This window comes from Gadus macrocephalus, chromosome 15 (assembly GCF_031168955.1).
Source record: "Gadus macrocephalus chromosome 15, ASM3116895v1".
NCBI lineage: Eukaryota > Metazoa > Chordata > Actinopteri > Gadiformes > Gadidae > Gadus > Gadus macrocephalus.
In genome coordinates, this window is record NC_082396.1 from 4,375,477 (window position 1) to 4,395,197 (window position 19,721).

Sequence of the window (19,721 nt, forward strand, 5' to 3'; positions counted from 1 at the left end):
GTGGATTTGGCCCCAAAAACCACCACCATCTGGCCCACGCTAGCCATTTGCATGTCAATCTGAATCGTTTCGTTTTTTATTATTTTTTGGCGTTCATTTCGAGAACGGACATCGACGTCTTCAGAAGGTCCCCAATGACTTGTCTCGCTCATTGTTGGATCCGATTCAGTTTCCTGCCATGAGGCGTGCTGATCATTTAGCCCGGGGAGGGGACCAAATTCAAATGGGTCCGGCGACAAAAAGAGGGTCTGTCACTTATTATGGAGCCCACTGTTGGCTCGGCGGTTGGGGACAATGGAGGTGAGGGGCCACTAAATGCATACCGTCGTGATCCCTGGCTATCAAGCTAATTTGATTAGTGACCTGGTACCGGGGGGGGGGGGGGGGGGGCTCTCCATTCATGGCCCCCTGATTCGGTCCCAGGCGGAGGCTCCGTGTGCTGCCCCCTTCCTCCCTCTCGGCCAGCCCTGCCCCTGGTGTCATGTCTGCGCACAACAAGGAAAAGCCAAGTGATTAATGACCAAGGTCGCGGCCCCATTGTCGACTTGCCGTGACTTTTACACAAAAGCCATTGCCCTTGTCCCGTTAGCGCTGGTCTGGAAACGTTTGGCTGCGGTGTCGGCTCGCGATGCCCAGGCACGGGGACAGCAGGCAGATATGAAACGTGTCATTTTTGATGATTGCAAGTGTCCGTTAAAAAAAACAACAATAATGTCTGCCAATAGTGTTTGCCCAAAAATAAAATAAAAGTACAACATATATTATTTTTATACTCAATTTTGATAACGACTGCTGGAACATAATTTTTTTTATCTTAATATCATAAACAACTCTTTTGTGTTAATTGCATATGCAATACACCCTATTTCACTCTCTTTTCAGTGCCATGGATTTTAGTGGCCACGACGACATTCCCGGAAAAGTTTTCTACTGTTGCCTAGGAATTGCAAATGTCCCACACACTGTCTGCACTGTTGGGGATGTAAATCAGAAGCGCTGGTGGCTCGCGCGTCCCCACATCAGCGCTGACATTTGAGGTATTTCCACTTTAATAAGGTATAATGGCATGCTCTCTTTCTCCCTTTTTCTGAGCATGACCACACGATTGTCAGAAAAGGGACAGAGTAGGACGCGGATGTATCTCTGGTGGGACCCGACCCTAATCCGGTGATGGGCGGAAAGTAGAGTTGGGACTCGACTGCAGCTTGTTATTCAGTATTCAGCCGTTCCGCGATTCCGGTAGGAGCGGATCCACCGTGCGGCACCTCAGTGTACGCTATAGATGGGCTGGATCCCCTCTGAAACATTTGTCACCAACACCCAGAGTGCATCTGTGGATTTCATTAGCGTACCAAGAGCCCACCAATCAAGCTCCTCCTTGTCAGTTCCATCCCTAGCTAATAATAATCCGGAATATTATTAGGAAATGAAGAATGGGTCTGCCACCGGGATCGAGCTCGGTGTTTTCCCCTTCTTTTCTCTTCCCCTAGTTTTCTTTTCAATGAAATGTCTGCATATTTAAGGAGTTTTATTAATTAGTGTTCTTAACGAAATGTGAAATGAACATTTTATTTTTTATTCAGGAGTAGTTCTCATTTGGCCGGGGCTCGGAGACGGGAGGTTGAACAGGAGCTGTCGGTCGCAAGAGTCATTGTTTATCATTATCTCTGCAGAAATAATTTCCACGGCAGACGAGAGGAGGGAGATTAGAAAAAGGATAACACATGAGAGACTCGTATTGCAGACCTCTTCTGCTCAGTTGTTGTTGTCATTCTGCGAATGGAGTCTGACTTGGAAAAATATAGTGGTGCTCCAACTTGGCTCTATGTTTATCTTTTAATTGGGGCGGGGGGGGGGGGGTGTGACATGCTGCGATGTAACAGACGATACCGCGAGATCACATACATTATACCTGAATTAGGCTTACCTCCGAGCGCTTTTTCCCCCCACGTCGTGTGGCAGGAAGACTTTGCTCCGACTCGCCGCGCCAGAAGTGTGAATTAATAAAGTCCCCGTCCGCCACTGTAGCGCTTAAATGCAGTGTCAGCCGCGATTATCAAGCTACCACCTCTAATAAGAAATATGTGGTAATGACATCTGTGAATGTCTCCCGCCACCTCTAGCCAGCCACCTTCTCCAAAAACCAGAGCACAGGAAGGGGGTGGGTGGGGAGGGAGGGGGGGTGTATAATCCTCTTTGTCTCAAGTTCCAGAGACATCTGTATTTATTTTTCACAGTTCTTTACCGTTGCCACATTAAGTCGTCACTTAAATAGAAATCGCAGAAACCTCAGGGTCGCGTCTCTGATCTCCTGTAATAATAATTTCTGTCTGCTTAGTCTTTTGTAGTAACCGTCTCTTGAAGCTATACTTCAAAAGACTACCAAAGGCGTCAGCAATTTACCTAATAATTGGCACTTTTGTGAATCACTTTTATTTTAGGGTTGCACTCCGATTGCAGCGTCTCACTGCTGTGAATACTCTCTCTTCTGTGCCCGTGTTTTTCGGCCACAAAGCGAGACGTGAACGCGGGGTGGGTGTCTGGCTTGTCTGGGAGCGCAGCAGATGTTGGCTTAAGCCGCGTGGGTGTCATGGTGTCCGCAGACGCGCGCGTCGGCCCCCTTCTTCCTCGACTTGAGCGGCTTTAAGCAGCTGAGAGTTTAGGATTACAGTGGTTTAGATTCCTTGACCCACCTCACCGCCACCACCATCACCACCATCACCACACACACACACACACACACACACACACACACACACACACACACACACACACACACACACACACACACACACACACACACACACACACACACACACACACACAATCTCAGCCCCCCTCCCCCCTCGATCCCTAGCCTGCCACGACAATGAATTACTCAAGTTTTATTCAGAGAGAGAGAGAAGATTCCCTGCTTAATCGGCCCTCCCTCTCCCCTCCTCCCTGCCCTTATCTCTCTGTCGCCTCGGTCCCTTTCTCCCTCTGTCCTTTCCTCTCTACCCTCTCCCTCTCTTCCTCTTCTCTCCCTCCTCGCTCATATTTTCTGTCCTCTCCCCTCTTCCATCTCTCCTCTCTTCCTCCTCTTCGCTCCCTTATCTCCTCTTCTCTTTCTCCCTCTTCCCTTCTGCCCTCTCTCCCTCCTTTCCTCTCCCCTCTCCACTTTCTCCCTCATCTGCTCACTCCTATCTGTCCTCTCTCCCTCTTCATCTCCTCACTCCTCTCCCTATGTCCTCTGTCGTCTCTCCCTCATCTCCTCTCTCCTCTCCCCTTTGATGTCTGAGATGCGGTTTGTGTGATGCAGGCAGGCCCACTATTCACCTCTCCTCTCTCTCTACGCCAGCATGCAGGAAAGGACTTGTAGAAGCTGATTCCTTTTCTCTCTCTCTCACTCTCTCAGTCTCTCCGACACACACACACACACACACACGCGCACACACACGCACACGCGCACACACACACACACACGCACACAGACGTCCCGGTAATGGTGTGGCAGACCCACCACTGCCACCGTGACGTGACAGCCGCTTTTAATTAATCTTGCGTCTCACCACCCACTGCAGCTCACCGGTGGCTTCTCCCCAAAAAAAACACAGCGTGTAATCGCTTGTCTGTGTGAAGTCCTGTGTGCGTCAGAGAGAGAGACTGTGTGTGTGTGTGTGTGTGCGTGTGTGTGTGTGTGTGTGTGGGAGGGGGCTTGTGTGGGAGGGGGCTTGTGTGTGTCTAGGCTTGTGTGTGTGTGTGTCTGGGCTATCTATGAACTTAATTCTCCAAAGCCGCTTCAATGTTGTCTTCCGAGCTCATAAACTTGCAGGCGGATTCCACCGCTGAATCCCTGCTCCCTCGGCGCGGGCTAACTGCATCAAGCGGCCCTCAGAAAGCCCGGTCCCGGACAATTTTTAGCGCTGCTTGAATGGCAGCTCTGCGTGCATCTCAATACCGCCCGGCGTCGCTGGGACTCCCGTTCTGGGGGGTTAATATCGTGTGCGTCCGTGTGTACGCGGCGCTGCTGTGGTGCCCCCCCCCCCCCCCCCCCCCTTATTTTCACTATGCCACTATGCGGTCTGGGAAAGAGATATTCCGGGCGGTGTGTGCCGGAGGACAGGGCAGTAATAAAAAGGGCCTTGGACTGTCAGGACTCTCCCCTCCGCAGCGTGATGAATGGTGACAGCTTTCATTTACAGTCCGAAAAAAATCGCTGACTCGCCCGAACTCTGAACCCCTCTCCCCCCCCCCCCCCCCCTGAGTGGGGCGGTGACGTGGTGGAGGGGGTGGAGGGGGTGGTGGTGGTGGTGGTGGAGATTCTGCTTTGGGGGAAGCCAGGGGTTAGGGGTGTAGGGTGGGGGCATGTTCCCTTGACCGGGGTGTCGCCTCGGGTCAGGCCGGTTAGAAAGAAATGGAAGGTTAGACACGGGGATATTTTTTTGTAGTTTTGTTGGTTATTGTAGTAGTGCACCCGGTGGTGCGGGGACTCGGCCGGTGGCTGGATAATTTAAAGCGCGGTTATGACCTGCCAAATTTTATGTTTTGTAAAGCGCGTTTTTTGCAATTAAATTAGTAAAACGGGTCTCTCAAGTGTTTTTTCGATGGAGCCGCCGCGAGTATCTATTTGACGGCGCCCGACTGCTGGTTTACCCAAGTGAACTCGGCGTCTCCAGGTTAAATTAAACCGACATGGGCTGCGATTGCCTCGCTATCTTTTCGATGGGATTTATTAGCCGGCCTCATTCCGATTGTTTGTCAATCATTTAGGTACTCTGTGAGAAGTCTTCAAATCACGAGGAAAAACAAATCTGCCAGACAGCTGCATTTGAGCTGTGTTCAGACAGAGTTTAGGGTACTTTCCAACATGTTTGAAAAACAACGAAGTCATTCTTCCAATTAACAGACTCTTCCAATCAGTTTTCAGTTTTTTTTACACATGCGAGGAACTTTGTTGTTGTGAACTGGTTTGAATTTAAATAATATAACGTTGCGTAGACTTGAACATACATATTGTATGGCTGCAACTGCCAATTATTCCCCATAAGTAAGCCTGTGATTTCTCCGGGAGCAAAAGTCAAGATGCTTTTAGCGGAACCACAACTTCACACTTTTCTTCAACTTTCCGAGCCGGCGAAACAAATTACCGGGCTGACAGCAGCCTAACAAGAAAACACACTCTACCAGTTTGGAGCTGTGCAGCGTGTGAACTGGTACAAGAAACAGAGGTGCGTGTTGTGACTGGGTCTGGCAAGTCTCCCTCAGATCCACCTGGAGGTAGAAGACATCCTGGATCCTCACCAAAACGTTAGGAATCAAACGGCGATTCCCCCTGCATCAGACGTCCCTGTACAAATGGCGCACCGGGTCGATTGAATTCTACGGCGGTACGTGGGGGTTGATCTCGTAAAGGGCATTGGAAGATGTATGGCCTCAAACCCCATCATCTAAACCACTTGACGGCGGACAGGAATTAATGGCCACAATAGCAGCGACTCAAGTACACAGATATTCTCCCAACATATTGTGTGTAACTCATAGAGCCGCACCCCAATCAGTGCCCGTGCTTTGGTTTATTTTTCGTCCGGCCCGCCGTCGTAAATGGGACTAACGACCGTTGTCGGGGGGGGCCCGTATGCGGGGGCCCGCCGCGGCTTGTGTCATCTTCCGACGGTTGCCGCGGCGACGCAGGCTCACGCTGTTCATTTGTATTGATGTCCGGTAATTCAGACGGGCGGCGGAAGCGTGGCCGCCGTGCTCCTGTGCTCTCAGGCAAAAAATTGGATTCATTAATAAAGATGGAGGACGACGTCGGGGTTCTGTTACTGTTGTTTTTTTTTCCTCCCGGGCCCTCTCGTGTTCCAGGTCAGCGGGTGTTGTGAACGGCTGGCGAAAAGGTTGAGAAAGGGGGTGGAGGGAAGGGTGAGGGGGGGGGGGAGCCTGAGGGGAGAGAGAATGACCCCCACCCCGGCGACAGCGCATCACTCAGTCAAACGCGTCTCTTTGGACATTGGCCGCCCGTTGATCTCTGGCCCCGCCCCTTCCCAACAGCTTGCGCTAGCCGCCGGGGGGGGGGGGGGGGGGGGGGAGAGAGGGGGAGGGGCGGAGGGGGGGGGACAGCTCTAAGGCCGACGGAGAGATGGCAGGGATGGGGGAGAGGGGGGGGGGGGGGGGGGAATTATTGGGTTATTCCGCACGCGTGGGCATCAACGATGGCACCAGTGTACGTGCGTCACGCGCAGAGGAATCGGAACCTCATGCCGATGGGTACCTCCCCCACCCTCTCCCCCACCCATCCCATCTGTGAGACTCTTAATGACATGCATATTTGTGGAGATGAAGACGCAGAGAAAACACACACGTAAAGCACAAACACAATCACACGCACAAACACACACAGATGCAATCGCACAAACGCACAAACGCACACTCACACACAATCACACTCAATCGCACAAACACACAATCACAAACACACAATCACAAACACACACACACACACGCAATCGCACAAACGCACACACACAAACGCACACACACACACAATCGCACAAACACACCCTCACACAATCACACACACACACACACACACACACACACACACACACACACACACACACACACACACACGCACACAAACCAGCGACCTCGCTACCATAGAAAATAAAACGTGTTGTTTGTACATCAAGGCCACCCTCCATCCTTGGCTGCCACCACATGCTTTTAGTGTTAAAATGTGATCGCGAGTCACACTGTGTGTTTTGTCCATGGTGAAACGCACACCGGTATACAAGCTCATCGTTCATCTGGTCCTTCATGATTGTTATGACATGCGCTACGAGGGTCATGTTTTGTCGAGACGTGTGTTCCAGTCCATCAACCGGACGCTGGGTTGGTGGATTAGCAGACTAGGCCGGAATAGCGGCGGCTACCACATGTGTTTCTTTCACGCGTATAAACACACAAACTCGGTTTTAGAACGTGGCAGAGCAACAGACGCTGTGGCAGTCCAGGACCCCCGCACCACTCCGCAGGCATTCAGAAGTAGTAAAAATATGAGGGCTGTTTGATGTACAAGATGTGAAGCGCTGTACACAAGCGAGAGCCTCATCAAGAGGAGGCTTTTATTTTGGAAAACAGCCGTTGGAAAATAGCACTCGATTGAAGCCACAATATTCCCAAATGAACATGGGAATATGTGCAGATGGAACAACCCTTTCTAGAACCGGTGGTAAGAAGGGACTGTGCCTGTTCTACCCATCTCTTTTTTAAAGTGATATGCAGTGTTGTTGGGTGATATCGCGTGATGTGACTTTTACAGAGGATTTGCCTTGAATATCAGCGTCAAAATGAGCACCACTGGGATGATTTCAATTCAGTCACTCTCCTGTCAAATCCACCCCTGCCATCGGGTCGCATTCAGGGTCCTCGGGCCTTGTGTCGATATGAAAGTAGGTAAACATTAACATCCAAAGTATAATTAGTCCAACAGGGTTTTCTCTGTGTCATCGACAGAAGCAGCCTCAAGCTGGGCCGCACGGTTCACAAGGTAATGAAGTCATTATTTACACACGTCGCCTCTTTCCTTTTGTCCTACCTCAGAAACAATGGCCGCCCGTGAATAGTGACCCCTTTCTGACCGGCGTGCTCGCTTACGGCAGGAGTAACCGATTAGAATTCGCAGCCCAAAACCTCAGTCACGTCCGCGTGCGTTGGCATTGAGTCCATTTCTCACCTCCTTGAACGGAGCCTGACCTGACCCCGGTCGACCTCATCAGTCAAGGGTTCACTCTTGGTTTCTTCTTCTTCTGCTCTTTGGAGTCCAGCACATGGGGCTGCTGATGAAGGCAGAGAGAGAGAGCATGGTCACCTACTAATGGACACCAGGAGGTCAAGACGAGGAGCACTGAGACTCACACCTATAGGGATGCAAATGTGACCGGCTGCCTCAGAGAGGCCTCACAATAGAGGCAACGGCAAGGGGGAGGGGTGCTGAGGAGGGGGGACAGAGAAGCTGCTATCATTAGTTAAAATCGCCTGGCCTGATTCAAGTAGAAACCATTACTGAGTGGGCTGTGTGTGTGTGTGTGTGTCACACAAGAAGAAAGAGAAGCATGTGGTATGTTATGTTGTTTGATGACTTTTCCGCACGGAGAATGTGTGAGTGATTAAGGGGCATTGTTTAGACGGAGAGATTGTTTAAGGGGGTCAACAGAGATGCCTGAGGTCGTAGGGGGTTGACAGCAATCGTGTTCATTAATTTTACTTTATACTTAAGGACCCCGACCCCCCCTCCCCTCACTCCAGAGTAAGACAAAGACATGCTCTGTTTAATGTACGGTCCTCTGAGTCGTTCATTAGTTTCCTTGGGAGGAATTTCACTTAATTCACACTAACAATAACATTCCTTTTTCTGGCAGATTGGCCACAGCTGTAATTCATCACACAAGTGATTTCTTTAAAGAGCAGGATGTTCCTTCCCAGAAATGAAAAGTTGTCACTGCAGTCATTGTGATATTAGCAGGGCATTGTCCTAACCACCGATAGACCATCAGTAACTGATTGCCCACTCTCAGTGTGTATGGCAGAAGGTCGCCTTGCATGGCTTCCGTCTTGACGAAAATCAACTGAAATGATGTTATCAGTATAGGTTTCTCTTCTCCAGCTATAGGTCTCAGGACCGTTGATAGATTCATCAATTCCAAAGGGGCCCCATTCATTAGGATGAGCAAGAAGTCGATGGATAATAACTTTTGCTTACCGTTGGGCAGCTTTTGCTGAAACCAAGGAGCGGGCTAACAATATGAACACATACTGGCCATGAGTGGCTTTGATGTGATGTATATGTGTGTCTTCAGTGATATCATGATGGTAAACCACTTTAGACAACGGATGTGGTTTAATGTGGGCTAGGGGTGGGGGGGGGGGGGGGGGGTTTGTAGGCCTACCATATGCTGCTAGCGAACATTTGCTCTCTTTAAAGACAAACGATTATATTAGACAGGACACAAAGATTAGCCATTAGCTGTAATTGGTGCATTCAAGTGAAGAAATGGAAAAAAGCTAAATGGAAGGGACACTAAACATTTAAGGGATATTTCCGTTAAATGTTTGCTGGAGAATCTGGAAGTATCAATCAGATTTCTCATTATGCTTTTGCCCTAGCATCGATACATGAAAATTTGTTTCTGTTCATCTCTCTTCGTAAGTACCCTAAATGACCAGGAAGATTCAACAGTTTTATTAAATGATAAATCAACACAGCTGCAGTTCAATGTCTTAATCGTGGGTATTACTCCACAATACAAAAGTAGATAATTTTCTGCTTCGATAGGAAACTGCAATGATGCTAGCATATGGAAGAACAAGATAACCACAATTGCAGGTGTTGCCATCGATTCTTCTGACAGTGATTGCATTCAGCCACTGTCAGAGCGGTCCATCCATTTCCATCCGTTTCACGCCGAGTTTAACTGACATTCAAGTTCATTGGCGTATATTGGTGTACTGTTAAGCTTTCGATAACTTGTGCGAATTTATGCAGCTCCCATTCTGTAATTACAGCTTTGGCTGTGCTTAGATCTTGTGGCTGTGTGAGAGTGGTGATGCAGGCTCTGCTCACATTAATAACTATGGCTGCCAGACTCAGAATGCCTGAAATGAGTCACCGTACACGTTTAATGCTCTGAATGGCTGTGTAATTTATGCTTCAATAGGTAGAATCCAAATTATAATTTTTTTCTTTAATTAAACAAATGTTTGTGGTTCCTCACCTTGCCATGCTCTGGCTGTGTGATTAAATACACTGCCTGAAGCGTGGACTCATGTTGTAACGGCCTTGGTTCTTTGTAGTCCTTGCGGGGCCTATGCTCCCCCTGTGCCACCCCCGTTCGGTGGCCTTTGAGGCCCATCCCGGACTCCCCCATCTCTCCACAGGCCTCGTTCTCCTCTACCGCCATTTTTCTTTCTCTTTTTATTTTGTTTCCTCTCCGGCCCTTCGGATAAGTCACACATGGCCCCACCGCGCGAAAAAGAACAACAGCAGCCCCGAGCAGATGTTGTTGCTCTGCGAGAGAGTCTCGTGGAGTGGAACGCCGGTGTCTGGAGAACAATGTCACTTCTCCCTTCAGCGTCACACTACATCATGGAAGGACTAGGGCCCGTTCCTGTGTTGTTTTAGGTTCAGGGCGAAGGACTCTGCAGTGAGGGGTCACTGTGAGGACGGGGACATGGCTCTGTTCTGTTTACCTCCAGGCAGTTCCAGGCAGTGTGTTTTGGCCTTGACTAATAGAAGAAGAATTAAATAGACCCCATTAAAACATTTCTACTCGAGGAGAGAGAGAGAGTTTTAGAGTTGCATAAAGACAGCAGAAGGATTAATGGTGACTGGTGGTCGAAGTCAAGGAGCCCGCTTTGTCTTTCGTCGACATAAAGAGAAAAACAAGCAGTAATTTTTGTCCACTTTTATTCTGCAATATGACCAATATCTCTCATATTCAAGTGTGTATGAAAAAAGTCACTGGTTTCTTAAAAAGCTAAATACAATAAGCATTGGATCAAGGCACATACAAGACTGGCCAAAGGGCGTACAATGCACTTTGGTTTTCCATTGTAAAGAACAATTAATTTTTAAACTGTGGCAACGTAAAAGTGTGAAATTGTAAATAATAAGAAAAAATAATACTTATAACAAGGAGTCGCTGACACTGTGGTGTTCTAATGAAAGCCAACAAGCTTTTACTTTCTCTGCCCGGGTGTCTAAAGTGACGCATGGTACACGGTACTAAAGAATGTCACCATTGTGGTTTGGCCTTTTGTTTGGCTTGTACAAATAGATAGTGGGGCGGAGTCCTGTGTCAGTCTTTTGACTCTACTTATAATTGAGAAGCAGAGAGAGAGTTTCTTGGGTTGTGGTGTGCTTTATTCACCCTGTGCTGTGGCTCACAGGCCGTTCTGGAACACCACGGTAAACCCCACGCGGGTTACCGCGCTGAAACACGTCCGCTTCTTACAATCAGAAAAGGAATACTTCACACACTAGGAAAAAAAACAGAACGAAAGCACCTCGTCTCTGTGGGTCTTTTCTCCCCAATCCCACTTTAATACTAGATTACCAGAATTAACATTTATTTTGTCTCTGGGGCACAGCTACCGTCTGCAAAGCCTGTAGGTAAGCAGCATGCCCGCTTAGCCTATTACTTGATCAGATGTGCCTTATTTTATGTCATTTCTTTTTTTTTTGCCTTTTTGTTTTACCAACAGTCACAAAGTTAGAATATGACCTGTGCTTATACTACAAGGTTTTCTAAGTCTGATTGTTCAACACAGCAATGAAAACCCACTTTCACAGTTGACAAGTCATCATATCTCAGTAGAACAGAGTTTCTTTTTAGTTGGTCGGTAACCTTAAGCAACGCAAATACAGTACAAATTACTACAAATTCCTAAAATATAGAATTGCAGTTAGTTACAACACTCACTGATGAACCAGTGGCCTGCAATTGGAACGTTCTTCATCTTCATAAAATGTCCTTAAATATAAATTATATGGCAAATGTACAGAACATTGCTTTCTTAGTCTTATAGATCCAGTGTGTTTGTAGAAGTCTTTTCACTCTGTTTTTACGTTACGCACTCGAGTACGAATGTCCACGCGTAATATCATGAGTGGGAGTGATCTGAATCTGGTATTCCACTGTCTCTGTAGCTCCTGTTGTTAATACTGTTATCGCTGTTTGGGCTTTTGTACAAACTCAGGCCGTTGGGCGGGAAGATCGTGTGTATCACAAACTCCTCCTTGGACACAGGCAGGTGGTTTATAGGGATCATTTGAAAGGAAGTCTCCCTTATTTCCAGAATGGAGGTGTCCTTCTTGGTGCCCGCCTCTGCATAGTCGTCCTTCCTCCTACGACCATGGTTGTAGGTGCAGTTCCTGGAAAAGATGGAACCGTTCCGGTGGACGTACCAGCACACCAGCGCCAACATAATTATTGCCAAGAGAGCCACAGCCCCTCCAATGATAGCAGCCAAAGGCAGACTGGTATTTTTGTAAGGCTCCTTCTCCTGCTCCCGGTTCAGCGTGGTGGTGGGGTTGTAGGACTTCTGGGAGCCAGTCTCTGTCTCGATGCACACAGGCTTCTCGTCAGACAGGTAAATGTTGCTGGTCTCCATGGGAACCATGCATATCCTATAGGAAGAATCTGGCTCCAGCGCCGTGAGAAGGTACTCTGTTGTCTCCCCCTGCACTATGGTCTCCGTGATGGATCCGAAGGCAGGGCTGTGACCCAGCTTCAGCCAGCTGAGTCGCAGCGCGGTCATGGGCTGCGACACCCTCCAAGAGATGTGCACCGTGTCCACACTGGTCGATTTCACACTGATGGTGATCATCTTCTTGCCCGAGGACGTGGTGGTGCTGTGGTAGTTCCTACTTATGCCTGGGCCCTTCACCACGGGCCGTTTAGTCACGTATATGGGCCACTGCGGCTGAGAGGGGGGGAAAGTGTTGGAGACCGTGCTCGTCTCGTAGGTCGGGCTGAATTCCGTGTCGGTGCAATCAAACATGTCTGTGGAAAGGTCTTTGATGGCCATGCCCTTGACCTTATCAGGGCCCTGGCACATGAAGCCGCGTACATTCACCTTGGTGGGCAAGGACCGTAGCCAGTCACGCACCCACATCATCCTGCACGTGCACTGCCACGGGTTGTTGCGCAGCAGGAGCTGTGTGAGATTGTCCAAGTCTTCAAACACGCCCTGCGGGAGGCTGCTCAGGTTGTTCCCAGACAAGTCCAGCCGATACAGTTGCCTGAGGAAGGCAAAAGCCCCAGGCGGAACCCGGTTAATGTGATTATCCTGCAGCTGCAACTTCTCCAAACTAGTTCCAGGCAGGTTCGCCGGAGGAGACGTCAGAGAGTTCCTCATGAGCGAGAGCTCAGTCAAATTGATCAGGTTGATGAAAGCCATCTCCCCGATCCCACGGTTGTTCAGCAGGTTACCATCCAGAACCAGCCGCTTCAGGTTGATGAGGTCTTGCAGGGACTGCTCCGAGATGGAGGAGATGCGGTTGTCGTCGAAGCGCAGCTCCTCGATGGTCATGGGCAGGCCTGGAGGGATGGTGCTCAGGTGGTTCCGGGAGAGGAACAGCAACCGGAGGTGGTTGCTGTCCCTGAACGCGCCCTCCTCGATGCTCACCGCCGACACCGAGTTGTCGTCCAGGTGCAGCTCCTCGATGTAGGGGATCTGGGACAAGGAGGTGTGAGTGATCATCCGAATGTTGTTCTCCTGAAGGTGGAGCTCTTTGACGCCCAGCGGAAGGTTAGTTGGGAACTCGTCCAGGTTGTTGCAGTACAGGTAGATCTTCTCCACATTAACCAGCCTCTGAAGCTCTGTGGGAATGCCGGAGCTTTTGATGCGGTTGTTCTGCAGAAAGAGTACTGTGGAGTCCAGGGGTAGGCCGAGCGGGATGGAGGTCAGGCCGCGGTCGTTGCAGTAGATGAAGGTGCCATCACAACGGCAGGATAAGGGGCAGGAAGCCGAGGTGACCAGGGGGTTGGCCAGCCCCAGGAGGAGCCCGATGCGGACGAGGAAGAGAACGAAGGACTTGCACTGAGGCACCATCTTGAAGCTGTCTGGTTCGGCGGGTCAATCCCTCACGAGAACCTAAAGAGGGAAAGGAAAAGTGTGTTTAATACATGAGACCTTTCAAATCAGAGGCAAAATGCTCCTCTCACAGTTTCAACGTTTGTCTGAGTGGGTTGCCTGCGGATTGCGGATCTATCTAATTTAGTGTGATAATTGTATTTTAACTGAATACTTGCATTATCTAAGTGTGTAGTTGTGTCCTTAAGATATTCTTAACAGGATGTGAGGAGAGGAAAAAGAAAAAAGTGAATTGAACCAGATCCCTGTCCTGTGGCTTTTGACCCGAGCTTGCGGGATGTAATAGCAGTCCCAAGTTGTTTTACACATTTCTGTATCTCAAGGCTGCCTTTCATAGCACTGACTTTAAGAGTGAACAAAGTCAGCCTTTGTTGGTGAAGTGTTGTGCAACGCTGTGTTAAATTATCTCCCTTCCCGTTCAAATTCTCAGGTTTTTATCTGGCTTCTGCATAGCTTGGAGAAAAAAAATGCAAAACGATTCTCAGTCGACAGATGAGAAACGAGATGCTATTCTCTCGGAGTAATACGAGCAGCGCGAGCCATCTGAGGAATGTTATGCTTTTCACTCAAACTACTGATTGCGGCAACACACACACAGACTTGGGTGGCAATTTGGCACTTTTATGTTCTGACAAAGAATTGCATTCATTAATCTTTACAATGACTTGGTATTCAAAGGCGCGGTTGTGTTCTGGATTTCCTGTATCTCATCCACACATTTCGTATATTTATTTTAGTAATTCAGTCAGTGCAAAATGGATGCCTTGGAATTAGCAAACAGGGTAGGTGCGAACTGGCTGTCTATTTTCCCTGACTATTGGAGTGTAGTTCCCTATTAATTAGCCTAATGCTGATTTATCGCTTTCATTATGCATTCCTGTCATGACCTCTCTTCCTGCATGTCTCATTAGAAATTATGTTTTGGTCAGTGAAGCGGAAAAAGCAGCACAGCGGCCTATATTTACCGTAACTGACGTTCGAGACGTTGATGGTAAATCCTTTCCGGCCGACAAAATCCAATAATGATTTTCACCCCAGAATTTGTTCTGATCCTCTTCAAAAGCAAAAAGTTTCGAAGGATGGGGGTTTATCAGGATATCCCGACCAGGTCAATGTTTGCTGAGCTGGATCCTTGTTCAGTCGATGACCTCGACTCTGTTGTCAGGAGCTCATGCTTTCAAAGCTTTTACCATGGCAGATAAGCCCAGAGAAAAGGCATCCACACTCGGGGACAAAAACATGCAATCACCAGAGAATATTAAAATTCCTGATGCTTTCGAAAACCTTTTTTTCGTGTGCGAGGCCTTGTCCCCAAATTAGTTTTTGGGCCGCTTGATATTTGTTCCTCTGTAAACAGGGGTTAGCTGCAGCAAAATATCCTTTAGCTCCTCTGCCCTAGCAGTCATGGTGAGTGGACACAAAGCTGGGCTGAACCATGCCGGCGTCCTGTGCCACAGGCCTCAGTCCAGGCCTGTTTGGCTTGTTATACTCCAGGTCTTCCGGCTAAAGCACAATCCTCTTCTGCCTCCTTGAGCCCGTCGAAAAACAGTAATCCAGTGGCCCGGGTCCCTGTCCTTGAAGCACGCAGCCTATGTCAACAGGGCCGGGGTTAGTTGTCCTCTTTGGCACAGTCCCACTCACAAATCCATAGCTTGGCTGTTATTTTCTCACTTCCATCCCCACAGTTTGGTTAGACCCCTGAAAGAAACACAAGAGAAGCAGACGTTAAGAATTATTTCCCAGCTATAACAATTTTTTACATTAAAATCCAGGTCATTTGTTGATAAGTTCTCTCATCATTTATGTGCGGATTTCAGTCATTTCCTTTTTTAATATAACATTTGAATCCTCGTGTGGATTGAGTGTTATTTTTAAGGGTGCAGAGCTCCGAAACCTAATTACGTTTACATACACCTTGGGATCTCCTCATTTGCCAAAATATCCCAGTTTGAATGCCATGTTCAAATGTGTAATATGCTGTATAATTCAACCCTGCTTATCTAACATTTTGAGCACAAAAATAGACGATTTCCTCTCAGCTAACTTGTGCTTGCTGACCTTCTCCCACCCCTGGGCCTGGAAGAAGGCCATTGTTCTCTATGGTTCTGCAAGGGTCACTTATGCATATGAAAGGCCAGAGTTTTCCAGACCTCGATGCAACGGGTTTGGGCGGAATCCTATATGCAGTGGCATGCTGTTCCTGAGATCGCTTGTTTTCTGTTAAGTAACAATCAGTTTTAAAATAAGCTTTGTCTCTCCCTGACGAATCACAACCCAGGGCCCATGCGATTGTCACGGTCGCAGCTTCTTAAAACCCGATGCACAACCCTCAATATCCACTGCGATAGAAGCAATCCAAGTCCTGAATCCACTCAATACATTTCAGGAACGAATTATATTGCACATTGTCTGTTTAGTATATGTGATTATCATCAAAATGTGACTTCTGTGACTACCACTCTCATTTTTATATATAGTTTCCTTGCCCAAAGAAAACAGCAGGTTTCCTCTGGCAACACAATGGCTGGTGTCCTTACATATAACCTCCACGCTGCGTGGCAGACTGCCGCTATGGATCCCAATACACTTAGGAGGTAAACGATGGACAACATGGCCAGCCATTCAAAATGGAGCCAATGACAAGGAGAAGATCAGGACATTGAGGACCTTGTAACTCCATTACAACAGCACCCTTCCCTTTCTCCTCCATTTAAACATGTGCCGTCCAGCCAGTATTGCATTAGTAGTGGATTAGAGTCAGGGGAATAAAAAAATAACTAAACAGATATGACCTCTGTCGGACTGTGGGGATAACAGGAGTCCTTCAAGGCGACGGTTAAAATCAATGTTATAAAATAACAGTGAGAGAGAGAAAATAACTTAAATCTGGAAATCACTCCAGCTATTTACCTTTAAATATTTCCTTTCACGTCCACTTTGTCCAATTTGGTTAAGTTAAATCACCTCTAAACACATTTAGCACATTGTGCAGTTCTGTTTTGAATGCTTAAATTCTCCATAAAAATATAGTAAATGTCCACACAATGAAGGAACCCAGCCGACCTAACTGCCACGTGGAATAATGCATCTCATTGGTTACAACACGGGTCACTTTACTGCAATGACATTGGCTTACGATCACCAAATAATTAATATGCATTCTTGCCGTCCTTTCCTCCCCTGTGACACTAACCTTAACAGACGCTTGAATTTAATTTAAAGCCCTGTCAATGTGATGATGTTCTGCGGTAACATCAAGTCATAGCCGACAATAGTGTGTGGGCGAATTAGCTTAGGTGTTTTTCTAATAACCAATTCCATCAGGCTTGTTTTTGCTCCACACTCATCAGATTACAGCAGAGGACAGAACAGGCCTCTTGCTCCCGATGTAAATGCCTGAACAAAGCACATTTGAACAATGTCATGTGTAATGATGTGATTCAAAAAGCACATTATTTTGGTTATATTTTCTACTTTTGACAGCATTAGACATGATGTGCATTCATACTGTGTACACACACACACACGAGTAACGCAGGCTCCCACACACGCAGTTTCCTAAAGAAAAGAGCAGTTGAGATAGTGTTTTGCTGATGGACATCTTTCTCCATCGTACTAACAGGGTTCTCCAGTTTCCAGGAGCTTTCCTGTGTATTAGAAATGGCTTCCACTGAATTTAATGTGAACTGGCAAATTTAAATTGAGCGTCCTCGAAAAAGTGTTGAGGTGTGTGTGTGTGTGTGTGTGTGTGTGTACAGCTAGTCGCTTGGTACCTTTTAAGTGGGGAGTGTGCAGCAAACACAAAGCCAGATAGCGATAGCCATTGTGAGCTCAACGCGCTCAGATGCACTGCATGTGAGGCTGACATAACGAGGCCTGATCTCATGTGCCCCCTAGCCACGAACGGAGAAAGATATGCTTCGGGGAAAAAGCACAGCAAAATAAATGAATTCATGCGTGCCTGTCAAAGAAATGCTTTGGAGCTGAATAGCTTTTAGTCTCATAAGGTAAAGGATACTATTACATGTATTATATTCACTTGGAAGAAGAAGAAAGGCATAATTCAGGGATTTCTGCATTTAATTTGAAACATGGCTGCTTCATGTATTTGCTCTGTGGATTTTGTTATTATAGGATTCTGGCATATGTCCCCATTTTACATTTGTCATGCCTATAGTGTTGCTGAACCACTCTCCCTAAATCAGTAGGGATTTGGGTAAACACGGCATTATGAAACACGGTTCCACCATCTAGTGTCACCATTGTGTTTTCAGGCCTGTCGTCTGTCTCCTAAACTCCCTAGATACAGCCGGCCACCACACATGAATCGAAATGACATCGGTCGGCAATTCATGTTTCCATTTCCGGTGCGGTCACTCTCACACGACGTGCCCTCTGCAACATCTGCATCACACCTCACCTCAACACCTACATCTGTCACAACAACTTGGCCTGTGTCAAGCCAGTCCGAGCACGGCCCCCAAAACCCCCCCCAACACCGAGACACAATGGATCATTCATGCTCTGAATACACAGGCCGGGCCGGCCGCACGCGGGACAACGGCCGTCGACCAACACATCTCTATCGGCCCACTCATCTCGCTCGAGTTTTAGTTGTGTCACATTGTGTCAGGTGAGACCCCCCCCACCCCCCTCTCTCTCAGCCCCTGCTGCTGCCTTTGGAGGGGCTGGGCAGACGATACTCCGAACGGGGCCATTAACAGTGGAGGGGAGCTGGCAGACAGACAGGGGGGGCTCTCCATTGTAAATGGGCTGAAAGGATGGATCTGTGGCAGCTGCAATGGTTTTCTCCCCACATGGGGGTGGTAGGCACTGCAAGAAGAGACGTGTGTGTGTGTGTGTGTTTGTTGACAGGCACACACACACCACACTCTACACAAGCGACTGGTAGTGGGATTACCAGCCGAGACCCCTGTTAGGCTTCAAGGCAGATGAAGAAATGCCCCCCAAAAATGATAATGGTTGAGTTAGCCTTTTATGCTGGGCCGTAGAGCTTTTACTTTTATGTTTTGAGTTGCATTGCCTTCAAATGCGCACAGTGTTTTAGTGCTTTAGGGCCAACAGTAAACGATGGATCATTATTTTTTCTTTTAGGCTATGCAATAAACTGAATGTATAAGCCATAACATATTTGAAATATAATGTATTACATGTTGAATATCATTTTTATTTAAACAAGGCCTACTACCAAAACGAGATGTGTATTGCCATGCTCCTGGCTTACAACAAAGGCAAACTAAAAGGATAATGCAAATTAAAGCAAACCATTGACACTGAGGTTTTAATTTCTATGGCAATCTCTTGTGTCCTCAGTGGTTCTTAATCCCGAATGCAAATAAATGCTCGTTGAAAGCGGTTGACTGGGGACCAGCGCCTTGGGCCTTGCCCACCGAGGACAACCGATGGTGTCCTTATGTCTACCACATTGAACGGGAAATGTGCTTATTTAGTCTCTGGACTGATTCACAGGGCAGGTCAATGCGTGTTTTTTGATTTGAACAATTGCTTAGTGTTTTAGGAACTGTTGTTAAAAAAACATACTAGCGTTGTCAAATTAATTAGTTAATTAATGCAACCATTGTAGACGCACAGTACTACGTGAAGGATAGGGCCCATACATTGGACTGCAGAATACTGCAAATCAGCCGGATGAAAGATAAATAACCGTCTCACTGGCAGAAATTATTCCAAGCTGCGTAGGATTTTAATTGACTTGCAACATACACTGAGATGACGAGTGGTAAAGCTGATGCCTGTTTAATCCGCTGAAGTAAACCCCGATTGTAAATATAGGAATATGCGGTCGAAGTGGCGTGGTGTATGATTATCTCATTACCATCCACTGGTTTAATGATGTTGTATGCAGACCGGTTTGGTATGGCCCGGTTGATTTAACGCCTGTGCTGTAACTCGTGGATCACTGGGTTAGTTAGGGCCTATTGCTAATCGCCTGACAGGCGAAGCTGGTGCATTGGACTCTCCTACAGCAGGCAAAGGAGCTCATGTGAGGGGCGATGCAGTGTCGCCAAACCGCTTAACAAGACTTTGGACTGCGCCACACT

At 47.7% G+C, this 19,721-nt stretch overlaps 1 protein-coding gene across 2 annotated transcripts in view; it reads right to left on the reverse strand.

The window, feature by feature from the left end:
• Window positions 1-10,430: 10,430 nt before the first annotated feature.
• Window positions 10,431-19,721, reverse strand: part of flrt3 (fibronectin leucine rich transmembrane 3) — a 10,685-nt gene continuing 1,394 nt past the window's right edge. For both annotated transcript variants that reach the window (XM_060072872.1, XM_060072873.1), the window contains exons 2-3: window positions 14,604-15,336; window positions 10,431-13,638 (exon numbers count right to left, since the gene is read on the reverse strand). In XM_060072872.1, the coding sequence (XP_059928855.1) occupies window positions 11,644-13,596 (1,953 nt within the window). In that variant the 5' untranslated portion in view covers window positions 13,597-13,638; window positions 14,604-15,336 and the 3' untranslated portion in view covers window positions 10,431-11,643. The remainder of the gene's footprint in view (window positions 13,639-14,603; window positions 15,337-19,721) is intronic.